At 37.9% G+C, this 21,164-nt stretch overlaps 1 protein-coding gene across 3 annotated transcripts in view; it reads left to right on the top strand.

Moving 5' to 3' along the window:
* The window catches only part of pam (peptidylglycine alpha-amidating monooxygenase), a 41,085-nt gene extending 22,067 nt beyond the window's left edge, over positions 1-19,018 (top strand). The window contains exons 16-27 of one of the 3 annotated variants that reach the window (XM_018667894.2): positions 1,861-2,136; positions 5,808-5,937; positions 7,195-7,311; positions 7,446-7,518; positions 7,801-8,011; positions 9,408-9,611; positions 10,192-10,307; positions 10,413-10,509; positions 10,661-10,711; positions 11,607-11,855; positions 14,471-14,530; positions 16,085-19,018. In XM_018667894.2, coding sequence (XP_018523410.1) covers positions 1,861-2,136; positions 5,808-5,937; positions 7,195-7,311; positions 7,446-7,518; positions 7,801-8,011; positions 9,408-9,611; positions 10,192-10,307; positions 10,413-10,509; positions 10,661-10,711; positions 11,607-11,855; positions 14,471-14,530; positions 16,085-16,263 — 1,763 coding nt within the window. In that variant the 3' untranslated portion in view covers positions 16,264-19,018. Of the gene's footprint in view, positions 1-1,860; positions 2,137-5,807; positions 5,938-7,194; positions 7,312-7,445; positions 7,519-7,800; positions 8,012-9,407; positions 9,612-10,191; positions 10,308-10,412; positions 10,510-10,660; positions 10,712-11,606; positions 11,865-14,470; positions 14,531-16,084 lie in introns of all 3 variants that reach the window. The other 2 variants (XM_018667893.2, XM_018667895.2) reach the window with 2 other exon arrangements.
* The last annotated feature ends 2,146 nt before the right edge of the window (positions 19,019-21,164 follow it).

Below are 21,164 nucleotides of genomic sequence, written 5' to 3'. Positions count from 1 at the left end.
CTCTGATTCTGCCATACCATCATGCAATTTATAATCACACACTGCACTATACTTTGTTTGGTTCAGTGTGAACAAGCAAAGGCAGCATAATGAGGGTGTAACTGCAATATAGCAGGATCTTTGTTTAGAAGAGACGTATGATGGGAGTTTGGGGGTGGGAGTAGGAACAGTGTAAGCCTGTAGCCCCTTTTGCAGAGATTTCACAATATTAGCGTTAAGAGGAGCCTTGAATATGTTGCCTTTGCTTGTTTACACTGAACCGCACACAGCCAGCTTTAGACAGCTTGCTGACATTGCAGAATCAGAGGCATGATGTGTAACACAGCAGACTCAGTATCAACTCTTGCTTTTACACAGGCATCGCTTTGGCTCTGTACTCTGTCTTGCAGTCTTGTCATCTCTATGGGGCTCATAGAGTATAGTTTGGTCTGTGGCTTCAGAAAATGCCTGTAGTGTTTCATTAGCTTCTTGTGAGTGTCCTGTGTAAACAACGACATGTTAACTCCCTCGACAGATTTTATGGACACAGACAAGCTAACAGTTAAATGTCCGAGATACAGAGATGCTCTTTCACAGCAAAATGCCTGGGATCACCATCTGTTGTTCACAAGCACCGCAATCCCCCACTTGTTACCACACCTGCCTGCAGTCTCTCTTGGTCTGTACAGTCTGAAAGCTGGTGATGGTGGAGTTGGAGAGTTGCATGTATTTTCTGTGGCCATGTCTCAGTAGAGTACATAATAGTCAAGTCAATTTTATTTATACAGCACAGAATCACAACTGAAGTTAAATCAGGGCACTTTTCATATAGAGCAGGCCTAGACCATACTCTTTACAATATTTACAGAGAGAAACCCAACAATTCCCACCATGAGCAAGCACTTGGAACATCTTCTTTAGTTAACGTTCTTGCTTGCAGCATTCTGAACCATTTGAAGACTTTTAGTACTAGCATGTGGCAGGCCAGAAAACAAAATGTAATAATAATCAAGTCTTGATTAAACAAAAGCATGAATTAGGATTTTAGTGCCTGCCGTGAAAAGAAAGTATTAAAAAGAAGGTTATCAAAAAAGGAATGTGTTCAGCTTCTGATTTTGATTTACATCATTTGATTTACATCAATCTCCCACAGGCCTGCCTCAGAGCATGTGTCTCCTCAGTAAACCAAGGTGTAGACCTCTTTGATTGTTTAGGTTTGGTGGTTAGAAGTGCAAGAGCTGTGTTGAAGTCACTGGTACAATTTAAAGCAGGGCAATAACTAGCTGTAGTGAGAGGAGCCAGGACTACCTGTAATCTGTCACAAGAGTTAAAATTTACATCAAGAATGGAAGTTAAACTGAAAATAGACTTATAGATATATACAATATATAATGCCATGTCCCCACCTTGTTTAGAAGCCTGTGTAACATGTGCGTTGGTATACTCAGGTGGAGAAGCTTCATCTAATGGTGAAAAAATATATATTTGGTTTAAACCATGTTTCACATTGGCCAGTCATATCCAGATTATCCTGAAGAATCAAGTCATCTATCAGGTCTTGTTGAGGCTAGAGTTATCAGCAGTACGACATGAAAAGATTCGGGTAGATGATGTCTTAATAGGGATGAGACATGTAGTGCGTTCACATATTGATTGACGGCTGTGAGCTAACACTTCTTTAGACTCAGCTCTGTTGGCTCTGTCATGGACAATAAATATATACTGTGTTTTATCTTTTCTACATCACTCTCCCAATGATATATTTCACCAGCCTTCCTAACAACACCATTGCTTTTGCCTTGTGAAGCAAGACTTTGCCTATAGCCTGCAATCTCCTTGTCCTTTGTTTCCACTTTTTCCTGTCCTTCTCTGTCTGTGCAGGTGACCTCTATTCTTTTATGTCCAAGCTGCTAGGCCAGAGTAAGGACATAGTTCACATTCATAAGTACAAACCCAGCAAGATGCAGAGAGCCCAGGCTGAGTTGGTGGCTCAGATTGATAGTTTGATGCAAAACAAAGACCTGAGCTCTCCCAGTGCCACACTAGCCTTCCAAACCAGGGAGGATCCTATTTTGGTGAGGGACAGAGTCCACAAATTCCATCAACTTGAGGCCACGGCCAAGCCCCCAAGAAGCAAGCTGCTAGCTGAAGGACAAGGTGGGTCCTGGATGCTATTTTTTTGTTGTCAGTGGTGCTGAAAACATCCCCTTTTTTTATTTGCTTGGTCAAATATTCTTGGACTACCACATATATATATGGCACGTATGTTTGGACACCCCATTTAGTTTTTGCATGCAAGTTGTATTAATATATATTTTTTAAATGAAATAATTAAAACAAATGAAAAATAAATGTATGGAATAGAATGCACACCTTAGTTTCTTCATGTTTCTTTTTTTTTCTAGCTTGTGCATCTTGTATTTCTTCCTCATTTCTGTCATCTTTCTCCTAATCTCTTTCACCATTGTGATTCATAGATATGTTACTCAAACCAATCTCCACCAATGCAGTCATGTGTTTTTTCAGCACTGTGCTATTTTCAGTCTGAATGTCTGATAACTCATTCATGTGCCCCATGAACAACTGCGTTGTTTGCTCTGGCTTCAGTGTAGTAGGTTGGTTGCTTTGAAGGAGGTTATTTTTTTACAAACAGACAAAAGTAATGTTTACATCCAGCGTTACTCACCAAAACACTTTAATGTATTGTTGAAGTCTAAAAAACTTTTTGAATTCCTCATAAAACATTTGCATTGATTTTTTCTTTTTGAATTCTGCATTGTTTACTTAACACCCATGTTAACTAGACAACAGTTCTTCTTCTCTGCCTTTGTTGGTTCATATGCATTGCTGCATATGGTAGCATATTACAGAGGAATAGTGTGAAACCATTGGCAGGGATGTGAATTGCATCATCTGCATGTGCGAGTGAGTCCTCCTGTGTGCACCAGACCAAAAAAATGGGGAACCCTCTCTGACATTCAAAGGTTCAACACAGTTCTAACACATGGAGGTCACTAGTACAAAAATACTCTTTGATGTATTTAAACAGAACCTTTTAAGCCTTTTTGAACAGACAGAGGGGGATTTGGTAAGGTGGTCAAATCTACCCATTTCAATTGTTGGTCAAGTTAATGAAGTTTTTATTCTTAGTTAAATGTATCCCAATTTCTATTCATAATAACTTCTTTAAATATGTAGACAAAATAATCTCTACTTTTATTTGGAATTAAAAAAAAAAAAAAAGTTGCATGCAATCAATGTGGGCAGTCATCAACCTTACTTGCCCATATGTTCTGGCACTGCCCAACAACCTATTTCCAAAACTTTTTCCAGTTGCTATCAGACATCACAGGAAGACCTGACAATCCTAATCCATTTTTAGCAGAGTTAAAGTCATAGTAGGTCGTTCCAAGCACATTGTATCAGTCCATCTGTGTATTTAGGCTGTGTCCCCTCTCTCTTTATGTAATCCCAGATTTACTCCATGATGTTCAAATCATGGCTCTGTGGGGGTCACATTATTTGTTGAAGGACTTCTTGTCTTAGAAGTTAGTTCTTTATGTCTCTGGCTGTATGCTTGGTTCTTATTGCCATGCTGCAGAATTAATTTGGGACCAGTCAGACGCCTCTCTTATACTGTGTGAAGGATGAGTGTTTTAATGTCTTAAGTACTTTACACTGTGCTGTATATACGGAAATATGTAGACAACAGAGTAAGCTATAGTAACAGAGAAAACTGTCCCTTCTTCCCAGGGCTAGAATACCTCAGGAAGGTGTTACTTTGCACAAGGGCTGGACGATATATCGAATCTGATTAATGCAGATTTTTGTTTTTAAATTACGTAATAAATGCCTAAATTACAAAAGTGAGACAAGGGCTGTCTCTGCTGTCACTCTAACACCAGCAATTCTCTGTAATTAAAACAATAACATGGGCTGTCCCCATTCTCTTGGAGACACCTGCATGTCTGAGCTTTGTTGGTCAACAACAAGCTTGATGAGAGGCAGCCACAGCCGCAGAAGACGAGGAAAGAATACCAAATAAAGACTGTCATGTTACCTCAGTGACATGGAAATTGTTTAGCAAAGTCTGATATGGAACAGACCACCGTGCTGTGTTACGTTTGTAAAAACTGCAGTGTTCCCGTACATGGGCTCTATTCTACTACTAATCTGTATGTGAGGCATTTAAGGCATCTATAAATTGTATCCACAGACAATAACCTGGGTCATAGCCTTCCCCTCTAAATTGCATGAGTGTCTGCATACACATCAGTCACACAGCACACCACCCACAAGTAAATTCCCAATCTGTGGGAAACTGTTCCATTAGAACTGAAAGTAGCAGCACAACAAACCTGTTCCAGCACTTGGAGCAGTGTTAGTCTCTTCAAGATTCTAATGCTAGCTTCCATCCCAATTCCAAAAGCACAGCTAAAAAGCAGCAAACTTGATGATGAATAATGTTTTTTGAGTACCAGTTTGACCAAAAAAGAAAAAAAAATTATATCAATAATGGTCCATAATACTGAGAAGATGATTGAGATTTAACTTTCTGGCCATATCACCCAACCCTACTCAGCTCTGTATGTGAGTCTCTGTATGTCAACAGTTTTGCAAGAGTCTGCCAATAAACAGCAGTTTCATAATGAAAGGACCTCAAAATGATGATGAGGTATACTACATCACAGGTGATATGACTGATGTAGAGTCGATTTCTTTTATTCTGTCTTATTCTGTTTTAGGACAGAACATGCTCACAGCAGATGTGTGGTCTGAATAAATATCTCAAAATGTATAAGTGTTTCTTTTTTTTATAAGTCTAAGTAGCTCTTACCAGTACCTCCACTCTGGTTTCATTGACTGGACTCCAGGTCAAATTAGCACATACTTTTTTCAGCCTAATGATGTATTTAATATGGACACAAACAAGGACTTGTGTCTTAGTAGTTAAAATAGATTGTGTTTGTTCATGATGGTAACTTGGATGAAGATCTGATCATATTTTATACATAAATGGAGATAATTCCAAAGGATTTTTTCTACTTCCCAGTATCAGTATTGACATCAGCCCCAAAAATCCAGTATCAGTCAGGCTCTAAAAGTGTCACAAAGTATTGTCATATTCAAGCACAGTCACAAAGCATCTAAATGAGATGAAATGTGTTATGCTGTAAAGATGAAAAAGTCAGAAAGGACTGACACATGTGGGACAGAGCTGTAAAATGACACAGCCAGATTGTGTGGACATAAGAGATTCCGCAATTATTTCTGGCACTTTTCACGCAAACAGCACCATGGGTTCCAGGAGCCTGTTCAAAAATATGGGTTGTTATTACCATATTTAAATGATTATCATATCTCATCCTCTCTATGATGGAAGGTTTTTCAACCTGCTTTCAAGTGTGGCAATTTGGCAGATACAAACCTTTTTTCCTTGCGATGAGGTTAGAAGAACATATCATACAAATTAGTTATTTTCAGAAAATAGTTATTTTCAAACATATCCCGTCCCTTCAACCTTTCAAGTACAAACATTCATAGAACCCAAGAGCAGAAATCCAGTAGACTTTTTTGGTATTTGGGAAGGGTAATGCAGTGTAGCTAGTATACCAGAAGCAAAAAAAAAAAAAAAAGACCTTAGGGAGAGATACAGTAATCAACAGTAGAAGGACATCTGTGTGTGCCTTTTTTGTTAACAATTGACGAATGCCAGGGATCACATTTGACACCATGTTGGAGAACCATAAGTAATGAGTTTGTGTGTGTTTGTGTGTGTGTGTGTGTGTGTGTGTGTGTGCGCGCGCGCGCGTGTGTGTGTTGTATAGACTACCATTTGGAGCAAATGTCAACATGGCCACAGAGTTCTCTTCAACTGGGTCAGGTGTCAGGACTTGCCATCGACTCAGATTCTAACTTGGTCATTTTCCACAGAGGTGACCACCATTGGGGGGCCAAGTAAGTTGCTTTTGTTCATGTTGTATCAGTTTTCTGTTAATACAGTCCTTGAAACTGCAAAATCTTAATGTACATTGTTTAAATTAAGGGATTAAATTAGGGATTTTTTTTTTTTTTTTAATCCGACGGCCAATAAGAGATCAGTTTAAAACCCGCTCTCATGTAGTCGCGCCTCTCTGTCTGCAGTCACTACTCTGTCTCCAGCATTGTCCCACCCACAGCACCATCTGATCTGACATCACTGCCAATTAGCAGTGAAAGTTTATAAGAAAACTTTATGAGAGATGCTGCTGACCCTGGCAGCTCCCTGCACTTTTTGTTTTTGTTTGAACTTAAAACAAAGATAAGTGAAAGATAAAATAACATTTCAGTTATATTGAAATTTTGGAAAACTTTATTTACTGTAGAAAACTTTAGGGAGCTATTTATTTGTTTAAGTTTTCATTTAACTTTATAAGACATGCTGCTGAGCCTGGGAGCTCCCTGCACTTTTTGTTAGAATTTTAAAACAAAGATGTCTATTGTCTAAGATAAAATGTTGCAAATCTGAAAAGCTGTTTAATAAACATATGCTTAAAGGCATATAAACGAAGTGTTGGAGTTTGTATTATTCCAAATTTTGATGCCTATATTTTCACTTTTACTGCAAATAAGTATCGGCTCCAGATATTGGTTATCAGCTTCCTTGACTACTAATAATCGGTATCGGTATCGGCCCTGAAGAAAACATATCAGTCTATCTCTAGTTTAAATGGAATGTAAGTTGCTCATAGTGAAGGTCTGATAATCTTACCATGGCATATGGACAAAAATGACTAGACAGGTGAAAAGGGGCCACTCTGTGCAGATTGAAAGAATCTGTGATGATCATCCCCATATTGTCTCTCCAACTGAGCTGCCATGTGCAACTGACATTAGTAGCTCGCTACTCTTTATAAACCCAAAAAAAACAAAATAAAAATCACACTTAACATTGCTAATAAATAAACACAGCCTTGGTTAAGAGAAGCACTGTTACTGAACTATCCTTTGTTTCCTTTGGTTTATCTTTGTCCTATACTAATAGTGAGGTGACAATCAGTGGGTGGCAGCACACTTAGCAGCAAGCTTTTATCAATGTAGCTAATATAGCATTGATGTTAGGTGGATGGAGTTAAGGAAAAACAGTCCAAATGTAGACAAAATGAATGTGAAAAACTCATATTCTCTCCCTTAGGATTTACAAATAAAATCAGCCATTTTTTGTTTGTTTTTCAGCTCTTTTAACAGCCAGGCTAGATACCAGCAGAGGTCCCTGGGTCCTATCCAGCAGTCCACTATTTTGGTTGTGGACCCTGCCATAGGCAACATCCTGAAGGCTTCTGGCAGAAACATGTAATTGTATTGTGCTTTAGTTTTCTTTGTTATGAAGGAGAGTGCTGAGCATGAACACAGATACATTTTGTTCTTTTGTTCACACAACCAGAGTGACTACTGTCTCACGATTATGCATTCTTGTGATTTTGCAGGTTTTATTTGCCTCATGGAATAACCATAGACAAGGAGAATAATTACTGGGTCACTGATGTGGCTCTTCATCAGGTAAGATACTCAGGCCTGATTACATTCAACAACCAGCAGAGTAGAAACTCTGATCAATATATGACATCGAGAAATATATTTCTTCAACAATTCATAATGAATCGAATTACTGAATCATTTACATGTTGTTTACATTTGTAAATTGTTAATAAAACTTAAAAATAATTGTTATAGACCACTATAATAGTTGTAAGTAATTTGTAAGCAGCAGGTCTGATGCTTAAGTAATCAGAACAGACTGAGGTTTACCAATGAAGACTCACCCCTCTGTGCACTCATCAGGTGTTAAAAGTGAGCAGCGATGGCAGCGACAGAACCTTGCTGGCACTAGGAGAGGCTTTCACACCAGGAAGTGACAACAACCACTTCTGTCAGCCCACTGATGTGGCTGTAGACCCTGAGACTGGGAACATCTTTGTATCTGATGGCTACTGCAATGCAAGGATACTGAAGTTCTCTGCCGATGGCAAATACCTGTCTGAGTGGGGTGCAGGTAAGAATCCAAAACACAAACACGTACACACACATGCATGAATATCTTAAAGCATGTTAGACCAGGGGCCAGTGTAAACAAAAAATTACTTCAGTTTTATGTAACACAAACATCCACAGTTTCACTTCCAGTAAAATCATCAAATGATTGAGTTACAAATGTCTCATGTCTACTTATCATCTTTCCAAATTAGTTTTTGTCACCTCTATATGTAGGATTTGAAAATGTGTGAGTGAAAGTATAATAATAAGTATAATAATCTAAAGAGTATGGTCTAGACCTGCTCTCTATGAAAAGTGCCTTGAGATGACTTTTGTTGTGATTTGGCACTATATAAATAAAACTGAATTGAATTGCATTGAAACAAGCACACTGCATCAACTGAATATGAACAGGATATAAAATAATATGAAATTACAGTGAGAATGGGTGAGAGTGGTCTCTCCCTCTCACTCTCTTTCTCCCTCTCTCTTAAGCCTGGATTTCCATAGGGTTGTCCCTAGACCCTTTAGATCCCAAGTCATGCTCCCAACCAGTCTTAAATACACTGATATCATAGAAATACTAACAGTGTCTCTTTCTGGCCTGTAATATATCTGTCAGCTTCTTGTGCTATGATTAATAACACTCTTGTCCTGCCACCTGTCTCTATGCAGATTTCTGTCTAGGTGAACAACCTCCGTTTTTTTTTTTTTTCCAACTTAATGTCAACTCATTCCCTCGTCATTTTTAGTATGGCTCTGTGATGCCACAGTGTTGTCAGCTGTAGTAATATTTTTTGACAACCACTAAATTTGTTTGACAGCAGGTCTTGTAGCTCTGCACTGTTTCTTTTTGCTCTTGGGTAATGTTTTAGTGAATGAAAATTGCATACAAATGGAGCAAAACAGGAAACCTTACATAGGTATTTGAGGGTGTTGGTAATGCTAATGATCTAATCTCATTAGATTGCCTGCCCATGTACACGTGGCATTCACCTGGTTGAAATGACTGGTTTACACAGTTAAGAGAGTTTGGTTAACCAGACAAAAGCAAGAGATGTTTAGGAGAAGAATACAAAAATGTTCCTCCTTGAGGCCCACTGTTTTTGGAGTTGAACTAAATATATGTCAAAAGGATTAGCAACACTGCTTCAGTTTACTTAAACTTTTTAGCTGAACTATAAATCTGAAATACAAGTACTTTTTAGCACTTTCAGCTTCTTGCATAACATACTACCATAAATTAATGTATTGTGACTAGGGTTAGACCAATTTGGGATTTCCAGTGTTGTTGTGTCATTTGTGTAATAATTTGTAATGTGATAATTAAGTAGGTTTACACATCAGTGGCAACAATGCACCACTGGACACAGTCTGCACATATTCAGCCATCTTGTCTTTTTTTCTGACTGAAGGCTCATCAGACAGGAGGAGGCGCATACCTTTCCGGGTCCCCCACAGCCTGGTGTTCCTTCCTGACAGACAGGAAATTTGTGTGGCTGACAGGGAGAATGGACGTATTCAGTGCTTTACAGCTGAAACTGGAGAATTTGTTAAGGAAATACAAAAAGATGACTTCAGAGGGGAGGTATTTGCCATCACTTACAGCCCTGCTGAAGGTGAGTTGATTGACTGAGCTGGCCAGGGCCATTCATCTCATCTTGTCCCCTTGTCTTTATTTTTTCCATTGCTCAGTTTTAATGTGACAAAATGTAGAAGTGCCTGTAGAAGTATTTAAATGTTGTGTTTTATATTCCTATTAGGGAAATCTTGCATTATTTTCCTCCTCAATACCACAGGCCTAATGAAATTTGAAGAAAAATTTAAGGGGCATTCCAACAATTTTTACACATCAGTTTCAATTTACTCATCATGTCCCTCAGGGGTCTGGAAGACTTTTGTGAAGTCAGAGAAAAGAACCCTGATGATGTCATCAGGCAGAGATGTGGTTGAATTGCATTAATGGAGTTTGATCCATAATAGGGGTTCCACATTAGGATGTATTTGCCAGAAATGCTAGAATACATCTTTCATAAATGCTTTTATTTCAAGGATTCCCTTTATATTGGGGCTTAAAAATTATGTGTGTGTGTGTGTGTGTGTGTGTGTGTGTGTGTGTGTGTGTGTGTGCGCGCGTGTGTATGTGTGTGTGTGTGTGTGTGTGTGTGTGTGTGCGCGCGTGCGCATATGCATACGCAGATGGGTTGATCTTTGCAGTAAATGGGGAATCTCCGTATCGCTCTGCTCCACTCAGAGGTTTTGTCATAAATTATTCAACCAAGGATATTTTGGATACCTTCAGCCCAAAGAAGGAGGTAAACACACACATCATAAATGCACACTTAGAAATGGTGACCTGTCAAGGCCCAGACACAAACAATTCAGCCTTGTCATTCATTTGTATTTTCTTTCATTTACAGGAGTTTAAAATGCCTCACGACATAGTCACAACCAAGGACGGCAGTGTCTTTGTTGCGGATGTAGGCAGTAAATCAGTCTTCAAGTTTACCACTGAGAGTAAGCTGAGCTTCATTTTTTATTTATGCTTTATTTTCCTTTTTGTGTGGCTTTGCAGATAAAATATCTACCTGTAATTTAACCTAGCAGTATACATATATAAGCTGTATCCACCATTGCATTTAAAAAATCTTTCATCTTAATTTTCCAGAGCTACATCGTTCTGTCAAAAAAGCTGGAATTGAGGTTCAAGAACTTGATGGTGAGTACTGTTGAGTTTTAGAGTTTCAGACTGTATATTCATCATTGTTAGCAGAAGTACTTAATGCTGATAAGGGTCTAGCTGATGTTTGTACAGCATATGACACACATAAGAACACCTGCAAACATTGTTTTCTGTACAAGCCCTTAAAACAGAGGGGTTTCCCAATGAGCTGATGCACCTCAACTGGAAACAATGCTTTTCAGCTCATCAGGACATGTATCTGTCCCGTTTCTCAATCCCCATTTAGCACATCCTCTCTACTATATCTGACCACTTCTTTCTGTATGATGCCCAGTGTGTACTATAGGCATCAAGCAGTGCAACACAGTTGATGTGTGCTGGCATTTACAAACGCTCTGTCTAAAACACACTCCAACAGTTGGAATATTTTGAAAATTGCTCTGCCCATCTTTATGGTAATTTCATTCTCAGTGCAGTGTGTGTGGTGTACAGGTGGGAGGAGAGGGGCAAGGAGGTGGAGGGTTAATTCAAATAAAGAAGTGCAAAGGTGATTGTTGGTAGTTGTTGAACAGAGATCTTAGAAACAAGTATGAATTCTAGATGACTGGGACTGGGGCTGACATCAGTCCAGAAATATAAGGAATATGGCAGGTTTTTTTCTGGTACTGCAGTGTAATCATCAAAGTCAGACATCAAAAGTTTTGATCTTTATAAGTATTCTATTATTTGATTAAAAAAAAAAAATTTGCAGTTTATCCAGAGAGAACAAAATAAATCATGTGTTGGCTGTGATGAAAATGGCACAGCCAATGAGTTATCTCTCACGTTGGGCACACCTATTATGTGGCTGATTGTGTGGCTTCATTGTAATAAAAAAAAATGAAATCATGGAGTGGAAACCCTGATAATCATAACATTTCGCTCTGTGTAGAAATGGAGATGTTCGTCCAAACTAAGGCCAGGCCAGAACACAACATGTCGAAGACAGCAGCCATCCAAGAGAAGCAAACTGTGGCTCAACAGACTCAACCACAGGAAGAGGCAAAAGAGGAGGAGAAGAAGAGTGCAGCAAAGCCAAACAGAGAGGAGGGCATACTCCCAGCCATCATCACCACACTGCTGCTCATCCCTCTGCTGGTGGTCATCTCCATAGGACTCTTTATCTGCTGGAGGAGAAACAGTATGTATGGTAATAAAGCCAAGGGGTAATGTACTGAAGAGGGTCCAAAAACTTATGATACTGGAAAACATCACAAATAAATAGAAATTGGGCCACACACTTCCATAAGACAAGATTTAAAGGATAGGTTCATATTTTTCATAAAAATTCTACTCTTGACATAAAACTAGTGCAACCAGTAGCACTTTCAATGTACGTATGGAGATGTGAGTACTGTTTTTAAAGCAGAATGTGAACCTGGTATATGAAGGTAGGAAGAAGACAGGACAGTGGCATGCTGCGGAGAGCACAATATGTTTTTGTTGAGACTATGATGGACACAGAATGATAACCCTAATCACCCAAGTATTTCAGTTTAGTTTCTGCACCAATGAATTCTGCCTGGTGCTAAAAACACATTGATGATTCAGTGTTTATCAGTGACAGAGTTAATCTTAGCACCTGATTTTCATTTAGCTTTAGTCATAGTATTTTTACGAAAATGCATGTCAATTTTGGTCATTTCATTTTTGTCTGTATTCTATTTTTAGTCAACCAAAGCTAAAAACATTTTAGTCTAGTTTTCATCAGTACCATGTTATATTTTTATTTTTTGTCTTCTAACCATTTTGAGGCTATAGCTCTTGCCATCTTTGTGTACAGTTACCATGGTGAGGTGTCTATGTTGCTCTGCTCTGTAGTAATACACAGGCCTCAGTCAATCTAGTTAGCATTTCCAAACTCTGTTTTAATAAAACCATTCTCTCTAGTCTAATCTAGTATTAGTAGTAGCCATTGCTGCTAACTGCAGCTGCCTGTGCTGTTCATTGCAGAGCAGTGAGTCTTTCACTAAAATACTGTTCATTTCCAGGATGTAGTTGAGAGGAGGCACTCAATCATCTGTGATATTTATTTTGCAAACCTTAGCCAACTGAAAGCAGCATTAAAGTCACATCTACATTCACAGCACTTGGTAGTTACATTAACTTACCATGATATAAATGTTTATGCACTACTTGCATGTTGTTATAGTTTGTCTCAGTTGTTTTGTTGCTGCTTCTTGTGTAATTCTCAGTTCATTGTAGATGAATTTGGTTCATGAATCAGTTTCCTCCATGAACAGGTATCATTAGGTAGCATAACTGATAGAGACAGGAGTTTTAAGCTGTTTCTTATTAACAGTATTGCAATACTTCAAGCAGTATGTCTATATAGGTTTGCAGTCATCCTAGTCATGGTAGTCTCAAAGCCTAGAGTTGAAAGCAACTGGACTTTTATTAGTTCTTGAAGACATTTCACCTCTCATCAGAAAAGCCTCATCAGTTGTAAAAGTTGGTTTGGAAGGCTGAGGTATTTAAACCTTGGTGGGGTTGTAGGTCATCCTCAGAGTTGTTGACCCACCCTGCCATCATGTGAGTCCTTATGATCACATGGGTCGAGGTGTCACACCTAAATGGTTAAATTCCTCAGCCTTCCCAACCAACTTTTAGAACTGATAAAAGTTTTCAGATGAAAGGTGCAACATTTTCTAGAAACTAAAAGAAGTCCAGTTGCCTTCAGCTTTAGCAGTTAAGACAACAGGTCAAGCAGCTAAATCATCTCCTGAATCAGAGTTCATTTGTTGAATGTCTTTCACATTCATAGGCGAAAAAGTTAATACATTTTCTCATAGGTTATTTAGCCTGCAAAAGAGAAGGAAAGTAAACGGAGGAAGAGGGACACAACACCAAGAGCAACGGAAAAAGGAATTAGCAGATAGCAGAAAACGAGGAGGTGGAGAAAGTTAGTGCAAGCTGAACTGGCTTTTTCTCAGTTCTGGCTTTTGAAGCCAGCTTGCTGACATATCTTCTGAAATGTCTGATAAAATGGCAACAAAAAGTAAATGGTATAAAGACAAAAGGCCTCTTTTGGATCAGAGGGCTTTAGTGAGAAAGCTGCAGTGCTAAGTAGTTGCACAAACTACAGTGTTTGAGGAAAGCACTCCTGTATGCATACAGCAGTATTCGAGAAACCTACAAAAGCTTTTGTGATCTTAGTGGGTTAATTCATGATTAGCCTGCACTTTGCAAAAATTAAAGATATCATTTTACTGGAGCAGTTTAGGGGTACAGTGCCATGTAAAAAAAACAAAAAAACATCAGTTTAAAAGAGTATGAAAAGGTACACTTAAATGTGCAGCTGAGCTAGCTGAGGTGGCTCACAGTGGTATCAATCTACACGATTTGAATGTAGATAGATAATACAATAGAATGTTGGCAGGCGCTTCATTGGCATTAGAGGAGAAGTGACAGAAACAAACAAAAAAAAAAAAAAAAACACATTACTATTTCATGTGTCAAAGCATCTGTATGTAACCATATTTATCCTAACACAGGTCATTTACAGAACAGAATAAATGAAATGGTAATATGAAGTGAAGACATCATCGTAAAACTTGTTTACCTCACTAAGATAAATATCTGAAAAGACTTTCAGGGGCTGCTTTACTCTAAATAAAATGCTTTTCCTAAAAGTAAGAAAATAACAGATCAGAAACAGAACACATTACTCTGCTTTGTATGCTTTGTTTTCCTTTGTCCTCTTAATGTGTGGTCAGCATTCAGCTAAATATTCTAAATATTGTTGGATATTTGCAGACCAGTGTGAGGTGAAAACTGAACCCAGCTCTGTGGGAGGGATCCTGGGAAAAGTAAGAGGTAAGCCATTTATGATGCTGAAAAAGTGTTTAAATTAAAAATGTTACCCGTGACCTGTGTTACACCCCTTCCTCCCTATTTGACTCATGACTATAAGTGTACTTTTTAAATTAGCAAGCCAGTACTTGTAATATGTAAAATACTTTAAACTCAACTTCAGAACAATCACTGTTTTCCTATACAACAGTGCACCAGTGCATCCTAGATTTAATAGGGTAATACTGGGGCTGAACATTACTTAGGTTGTATAAAAAATGAAAATGATATGCAGGCAGACATAGAGTAGCTCGGCTTGTGAGGCTACACAACAGTTAACATTCTTCTATGAAGAAAACTGCATCTGGACACTTATGACCACCAAGTACAGTTACTCAACTACTGTACTGTCAAATTTGAGATACTTTACCTGAAGATTTCCATTTATTTGACAGATATAGTTAGTAGTTACGTGGCAGATTGCATTTTTTATACAAAGCATATGATAAGCTTGTAAAATATGATTCGATTATTATAATTTAAATTAGGGATTTCTCAATCAGCTATGTGTATTTGCTGACAACGAGTCCAGTCTGATACTTGCATTTACTTAAATGTTAATTGAATATGTAGCTGACACATTGAAAGAACAACTGTAGCCTCTTTCATCTTTTCACTACTTGATTTCACAACTGAGGGTCATTATTCAAAATATTAACATGAAATCAACAAAAGTTTAATGAGGAGAATGTGACTGACACTAATGTGATGTCCACACTGTCTGAGTGGGGGGAGTGAATGAACAGTGCTTTCTCCTACCTCAGCATCCATGGCTGACGTGCCCACTGCCTCAAGTATGTGTTAGAGTCTGTGTGTGTTCACTAATCACAGATGGGTTAAAAGCAGAAGTCGAATCTCCTGTATGTGTAAACATACTTGGACAAATAAAGGATTCTTCTTCTTTATTGTGCTGAAGTGTTGCAGAGAGATGTTTCCTTTACCTCATAAACAATCTGTGACTGAGCATGGATGCTGCCTGCAGGAGAGCACTTTAACCAGACACACACAAGTTTAAGGCCTACCATCAGGTTACTTACAGAATTAACATTAATAAGCAACAGCAAATTACTAGTTAATGATGTCAAAATAACCAGAGAAAGTGACGGACAGCATCTGCTAAAAATGATGCTTCTACTAAAATTCACTCACTCTGTGAAATTTTGTCTTATGTATGCAGTGAAATGCTTGTATTGTAAAGCCCAGCTATCATACAAGAGAACAGAGGTACAACACTAGCAAACTGAGGTGGATGAAACACATGACCGTAAAGAAAGAATCATCTCTAGCTTAGACAACCAAATGGTATAAAGTAAAGTATAAAGTCAGCCTGATTTTATATATTGTCAATATGAATATTCAGTTGAAATGTACTCTTGTTTGGCCAGTTTGAACATTGAGGGCACATTTCTTCCTTAATCTTACATAAGAAGGAAACATTTGTCTTTGAAAAAACTTGAAAAAACTCATCTTGTTAGTGACAAATTATTTTCTCCTCTGTGGTGTTTCCTCTCTGGACAGGTAAAGCAGTGGGAAGTCTGAATCTGGGGAACTTCTTTGCGTCCCATAAAGGTTACAGTCGTCAGGGCTTTGACCAGCTGAGTACTGAAGGCAGCGACCAAGAGAGGAACGACGAGGATAGTAGTGACTCCGAGAATGAGGAGTACTCCGCTCTGCCGCCTCCTCAGTCCACCTCTTAGATGTTCTGGGGCCAGCCATCATCCTTCTGCTTACATTGCCAAGATGTATGTTATTCATCATGTGTGTAACTGTTGTGTTAGCTGCCAATCTTATTGTTTATGTATTTAAATATATACTGTATAGAAAAATAATTTGGCTTATTTTAGAAAATTGATTTAATCTATTTAATTTACCCGTGGGCTTGACACAGCCTTGGTGACACAATTCACACATACCATCATAAAAATGTTTTTCCCCAAATCAAACTAATTTAATTTTACTTTTAATCATGAAGTTTCCCTTGTCTCTGGGATGTTTTTGAAATGAGTATCAGTAACGTCAAGAAAATTCCACAAAACTCTTGAAATATGTTTTGGAAAAATCTGAAAAAAAAAAAAAAAAACTCATGGAAATCTGCCAAACTTCACTGATTGACTTTTTTAGATGGGGAATTTCTATGCCTGAAATGTGATCAAGTATTGTATTTTTATTTATTTATACTCAAAGTGACCTGTTTGAAAACCTTAACAGTTCTTGTTTTCATGGCGGGACTATGACCAGCACAAGCAGCATTGTGACAGTTTGGTACTTTCCTGACTGTGACATTGACTTTTCTACTGTATGGAAAGTTTCTCCTACAGTTCATTAAATCTCTGCACAGACCTCAAGGCAGCAGGAGACATGTTGATAAATCTGCAGTACCTGATTGTGCCATACCAGTACATAGTGCCATTACACATGGCCAATCACTATGTTTACCTTACTTACAGGTTGCTACAAAATGACCCCACTCAGCCCCCACATCCATCAGACTGCTCATTTATATTTGGCTGTATTGCCTGTTGTATGAGGGAGATGTCAGATTACAGGGGCTCATGAATCCTGTGCATCTACTCCTTTCCATGCTTTTAGGAGAATTGGCATTTCATATGATATGATGTGACCATAGACAGACACAAAGCATTTTTTCTGATGTGTTTTTTAAAGTAGTTAACCCAGCTGTAAGAGCAGTGATGTGTTTGGCTTGAAGTGTATTTGTGAGTCACCACATCTTCCAGTCCACATTTACATGAACCACAATAGCAGGTGGAGACACTCACACACATCTGTGCACCACTTTGTGCTGGTCTCTGTGCTTGCTCCTTTAAAACAAGAAAAAACTGTAAACTGCTGTTGTCACCTGTTTAGTGGTTGAATGTTTATTTTACTGTTAAGTGTTTTGATTTTGTTGAGTCAGAACTGGACTTAAACACAGTGTTTTCCTGACATTTCAAAATCTGCTTATATATCAATTAAGCAGGATCAGTTATGGAGATGTTGCAATTTTATTGTGATTTTTAAAAATGGTTTAAGAGCACTGATATACTGTTCAGTATATACAGCTTAGTTTTACTGGAAAAGTCCTCCATCCATAAATTTCTTTCACATAGTAAAGCTACACACATAGCATTATTTCAACAGAATAGTTTAGTCCATGTTTCAGATCAGTAACATTTCACTTGTAATTTTGTGCCTTTTCATGTCTGTATTTTGCCTTTCTTCAAGACCTGCCATTACAAAATGTATCACAGGATGAAAACAGCTGCTGCTAGTAGAGCTTGTATTATATAGATTTTTCTTCCATTCAAGTGAACAGAAAATAGATATTAAGAAATAGATATATCTATATTTATGTGTGTGTATGTGTGTGTGTGTGTGTGTGTGTGTGTGTACATGTACACACTATGCCAGTCAAACATTGTTCAACAGCCAAATCTGAAGCACTGTAGCTGTTAATCCATCAACCTTATTAACTTCAGACAGCATCCAGAAACAAGAAACCGCAAGAAGTGAGGAATGTACGTCGTACACAGTGTAACCATCAGCCTGTTTGCAAATTTGTAGCTCCTAAAAAATATGTACCTGCTGTTTGAATAGTCTGCACTGCATCAAACTTTGCAGCAAACTTTGTTTATTGAGAGCCATTATGCACAGGTCTAGCAGCTGTTGAAAAGTCAATTTTCAAACTGGAATCATTATTTAATCTGCAGCTCAACAAAGTTAGCTCACAGGTTCACAGCAGCTGTATTATGTAGGACAATACTGATGCTGGATTAGATACAGTATCAGGAGTTACACAGTAATAAAAGGTCTAGGGTCAGGATTTGGATGAAAATTCCAGTGCATTTTTTTTTTTTCATCTTAACCATTAATTAGGTATCTGGATCAGCAAAATCAAGGCAGTATTAAATAAACTCCTAATCATTTCCAGGAAAGTCTGACATTCCTCAGTTCATGCTCACCTTTCTTGTACTGACTACTTAAAATTGTAATTATTAATTGATCTCTTTTTATTTTTATGAACTACTACTTTATGAGCAGAATGTCTGAAAACTGAAACTATGGTAGGAAATATGTCCACTCAAACCTACGTCACAGTTCAGAGGCTGTCAAAGTTATTCAGTGAAATCTGGTCACAACAGTTAATATCTATTTGGTGAGAGGAAAAGTGTGTTGTTTGTCAATTCCATTCTATATTCTCAGGTTTCAATTCATTTGCTTCATTTTTAATTTCCTATTTTTAAATTCACCCTTTATCCTCAGACCTTCTTTAAAGCCAATTTGCCATGTTTGAATGAATGATTTCCTTAACAGCATGCCATAGAAATTGCATTCCTGATGTTGCAGTCACATGTTGGCTCTATGATATTTATTGTAACACACTGGTTTTGCTGCAAGAGTACTATTTTAAGTAACTACGTTATTTGTGTAATAAAGTGTCTGCAAAGCATCACAGCATTGCGGTGGTGTATTTATTAAAATCAGCCATCAGAGTACCAAACAGTATGCCAGTATTGCTGGCTTTGTGCCGTGTGTGTGTATACACACACTCGACACCTTTTAACAAGTGTTACAACATACTGTACAACTACAGTATCTTTTGAATTATATTTCAATCGTCCTCATTTTCCAGTGGAAAAGTGTGGCCACTGAATAAACAAGCAACAAGCTTCACACTGACATCACCGGTGGCTCATGAGATTAAGCGTAATAAGCTGCTTTACGTTGAGAATAGAAACAATAAGTGGAGCAGTCGGAGACGCACAGACAATGTGTACGGAGCTGACTGTCTGCCTGCCATTCCTTTTCAATATCTGACTTGAAGAGGTTTGATAACATCTATCAAGACGAGGCATCAAAAGGTAAGTCAGTTGTGTATTTGGGTTTCTGACGGCATTTGCAAAATAGTATGCACCATTGTACTTCCCAAGACCCAAGCTTTTTCACATCTAATCAAATAACACAGTAACTTTCCATCTGGATTCTTTGATTTGCAAATTATTTTCAAAGCGTCTGACAGTCGCTTTTTTTCTTTTGCATTAAGAATGAAATCTGTGTAATGTGAACTTTCTCACTAGATCATCTATTTTCTCAAGTGTTTCCCATAAAATGTATCAGTGCAAATTTTAGAAACTTTGCTGTAATTATTTGACAATAAGATATCGCTCAGTGTGATCTATTTATAGCCAGTGTTCATTCAGACAGCATGAATCCTGTACATCTGACCCGCTGCTTAATCAGGGATCTATTCAGATCTATTCAGTCAGATGGCAGGAGCAGTACAGGTGTTTGAAGAACATGTCAACACAGTCATGTTAGTTTAAATACAGCCGCAAAATGTGTGTAAAACATAGAGTTAGACAGTTACAATTTATATCTTTAAATATCTTTAATATTCCTTTTATCAGTGTTGTGGACATAATTCAGCCCTCAGTCACTTCTATAATAATATATTGTTATTGTAGGAGTTATGAATACATTTTCAGTGTTTCCCCAAATTTCTCTTTGGCATCATTACAAATTATCTCTTTAATGCTACTACTGCTGCTACTACTAATAATAATAGCTGTAATAGTATTGGTGTTGTCATTGTTGCTATTTAACCTCTATTGATCTATCTGGGATGTTTTCACATCCATATAAAATTGATAATTGTCATTTCCCATATTAACAGGGAAATCCCAGAGTGCCCAGATAAAAGGTGGTAGTCAAACAAACTAACACTCATTTCCAGTTTATCTGAAGCCCAGCTGAGAACCTCCTTCATTTCCTAATTTCCCAAAATTCTGTGCAAATTTAGATCACATGAATGTGTAATCTAACAAATGTGTGTTCAAGTTTATATTTAACACATCAATTATAAAGTTTATAAAGGCAAAAACCCTCTTTCTTTTCTTCAACTTGTCCTGCAGTGGTTTTGAGACTGTGCTAGATTTAAGAATGAGCAAGAGGGGGAGAAGAAGAAACAGCAGGAGGAAGAGCTCCAGCAGCAGTAAACGTGAGTTGGAGCTTTGGGTGAAGGGGAGGGTACTGTGAGGTTAATCTTGAGCTTAGCTGAGTCACATTTTTCCCACACCTGCACACAATCTGCCAGTATTTGGGCTTCCTCTGACCAGCAGAGGGCTAGTGATGGCTACTGACTTGTGGGTTTTATAGATTAGATTTTATAAGGTTAAAATCATGTTGGCCTGAACGCTGCTGTCCACAGAGCGTGTCTTCAGTCAGCCTGCCATAATATTGAATTCACCTAAATAAGTTTGAATGAGAACAACATCTTTAACATGTTTCATTTTCAACACAAACTTAGAAGAGTAAATATAAATTATGAATGGGTGATATGGTGAAATGTTATATCATGGAATACATTAATATTCCAACATGGATGTATGTTGAAATAAACCTGTGTAAACCTTATGTCTGTTTGGCCACTGCATTGACAGAATGTTACATTTTAGACTAAATCCCCACATATTCCAAAAGATATACATGCATTCGGAAAGTATTCAGACCTTCACTTTTTCACATTTTGTAATGTATGCTAAAATTTAAGAAAAGAATAAAAAATTCTCTCATCAGTCTTCACTTTTAATGGAACAGAAAG

The sequence above is a fragment of the Lates calcarifer genome, linkage group LG2 (genome assembly GCF_001640805.2).
Source record: "Lates calcarifer isolate ASB-BC8 linkage group LG2, TLL_Latcal_v3, whole genome shotgun sequence".
Classification (NCBI taxonomy): domain Eukaryota; kingdom Metazoa; phylum Chordata; class Actinopteri; family Centropomidae; genus Lates; species Lates calcarifer.
Note: the sequence above shows the minus strand (reverse complement) of the source record. Positions and strands in the feature narration are given on the sequence as shown.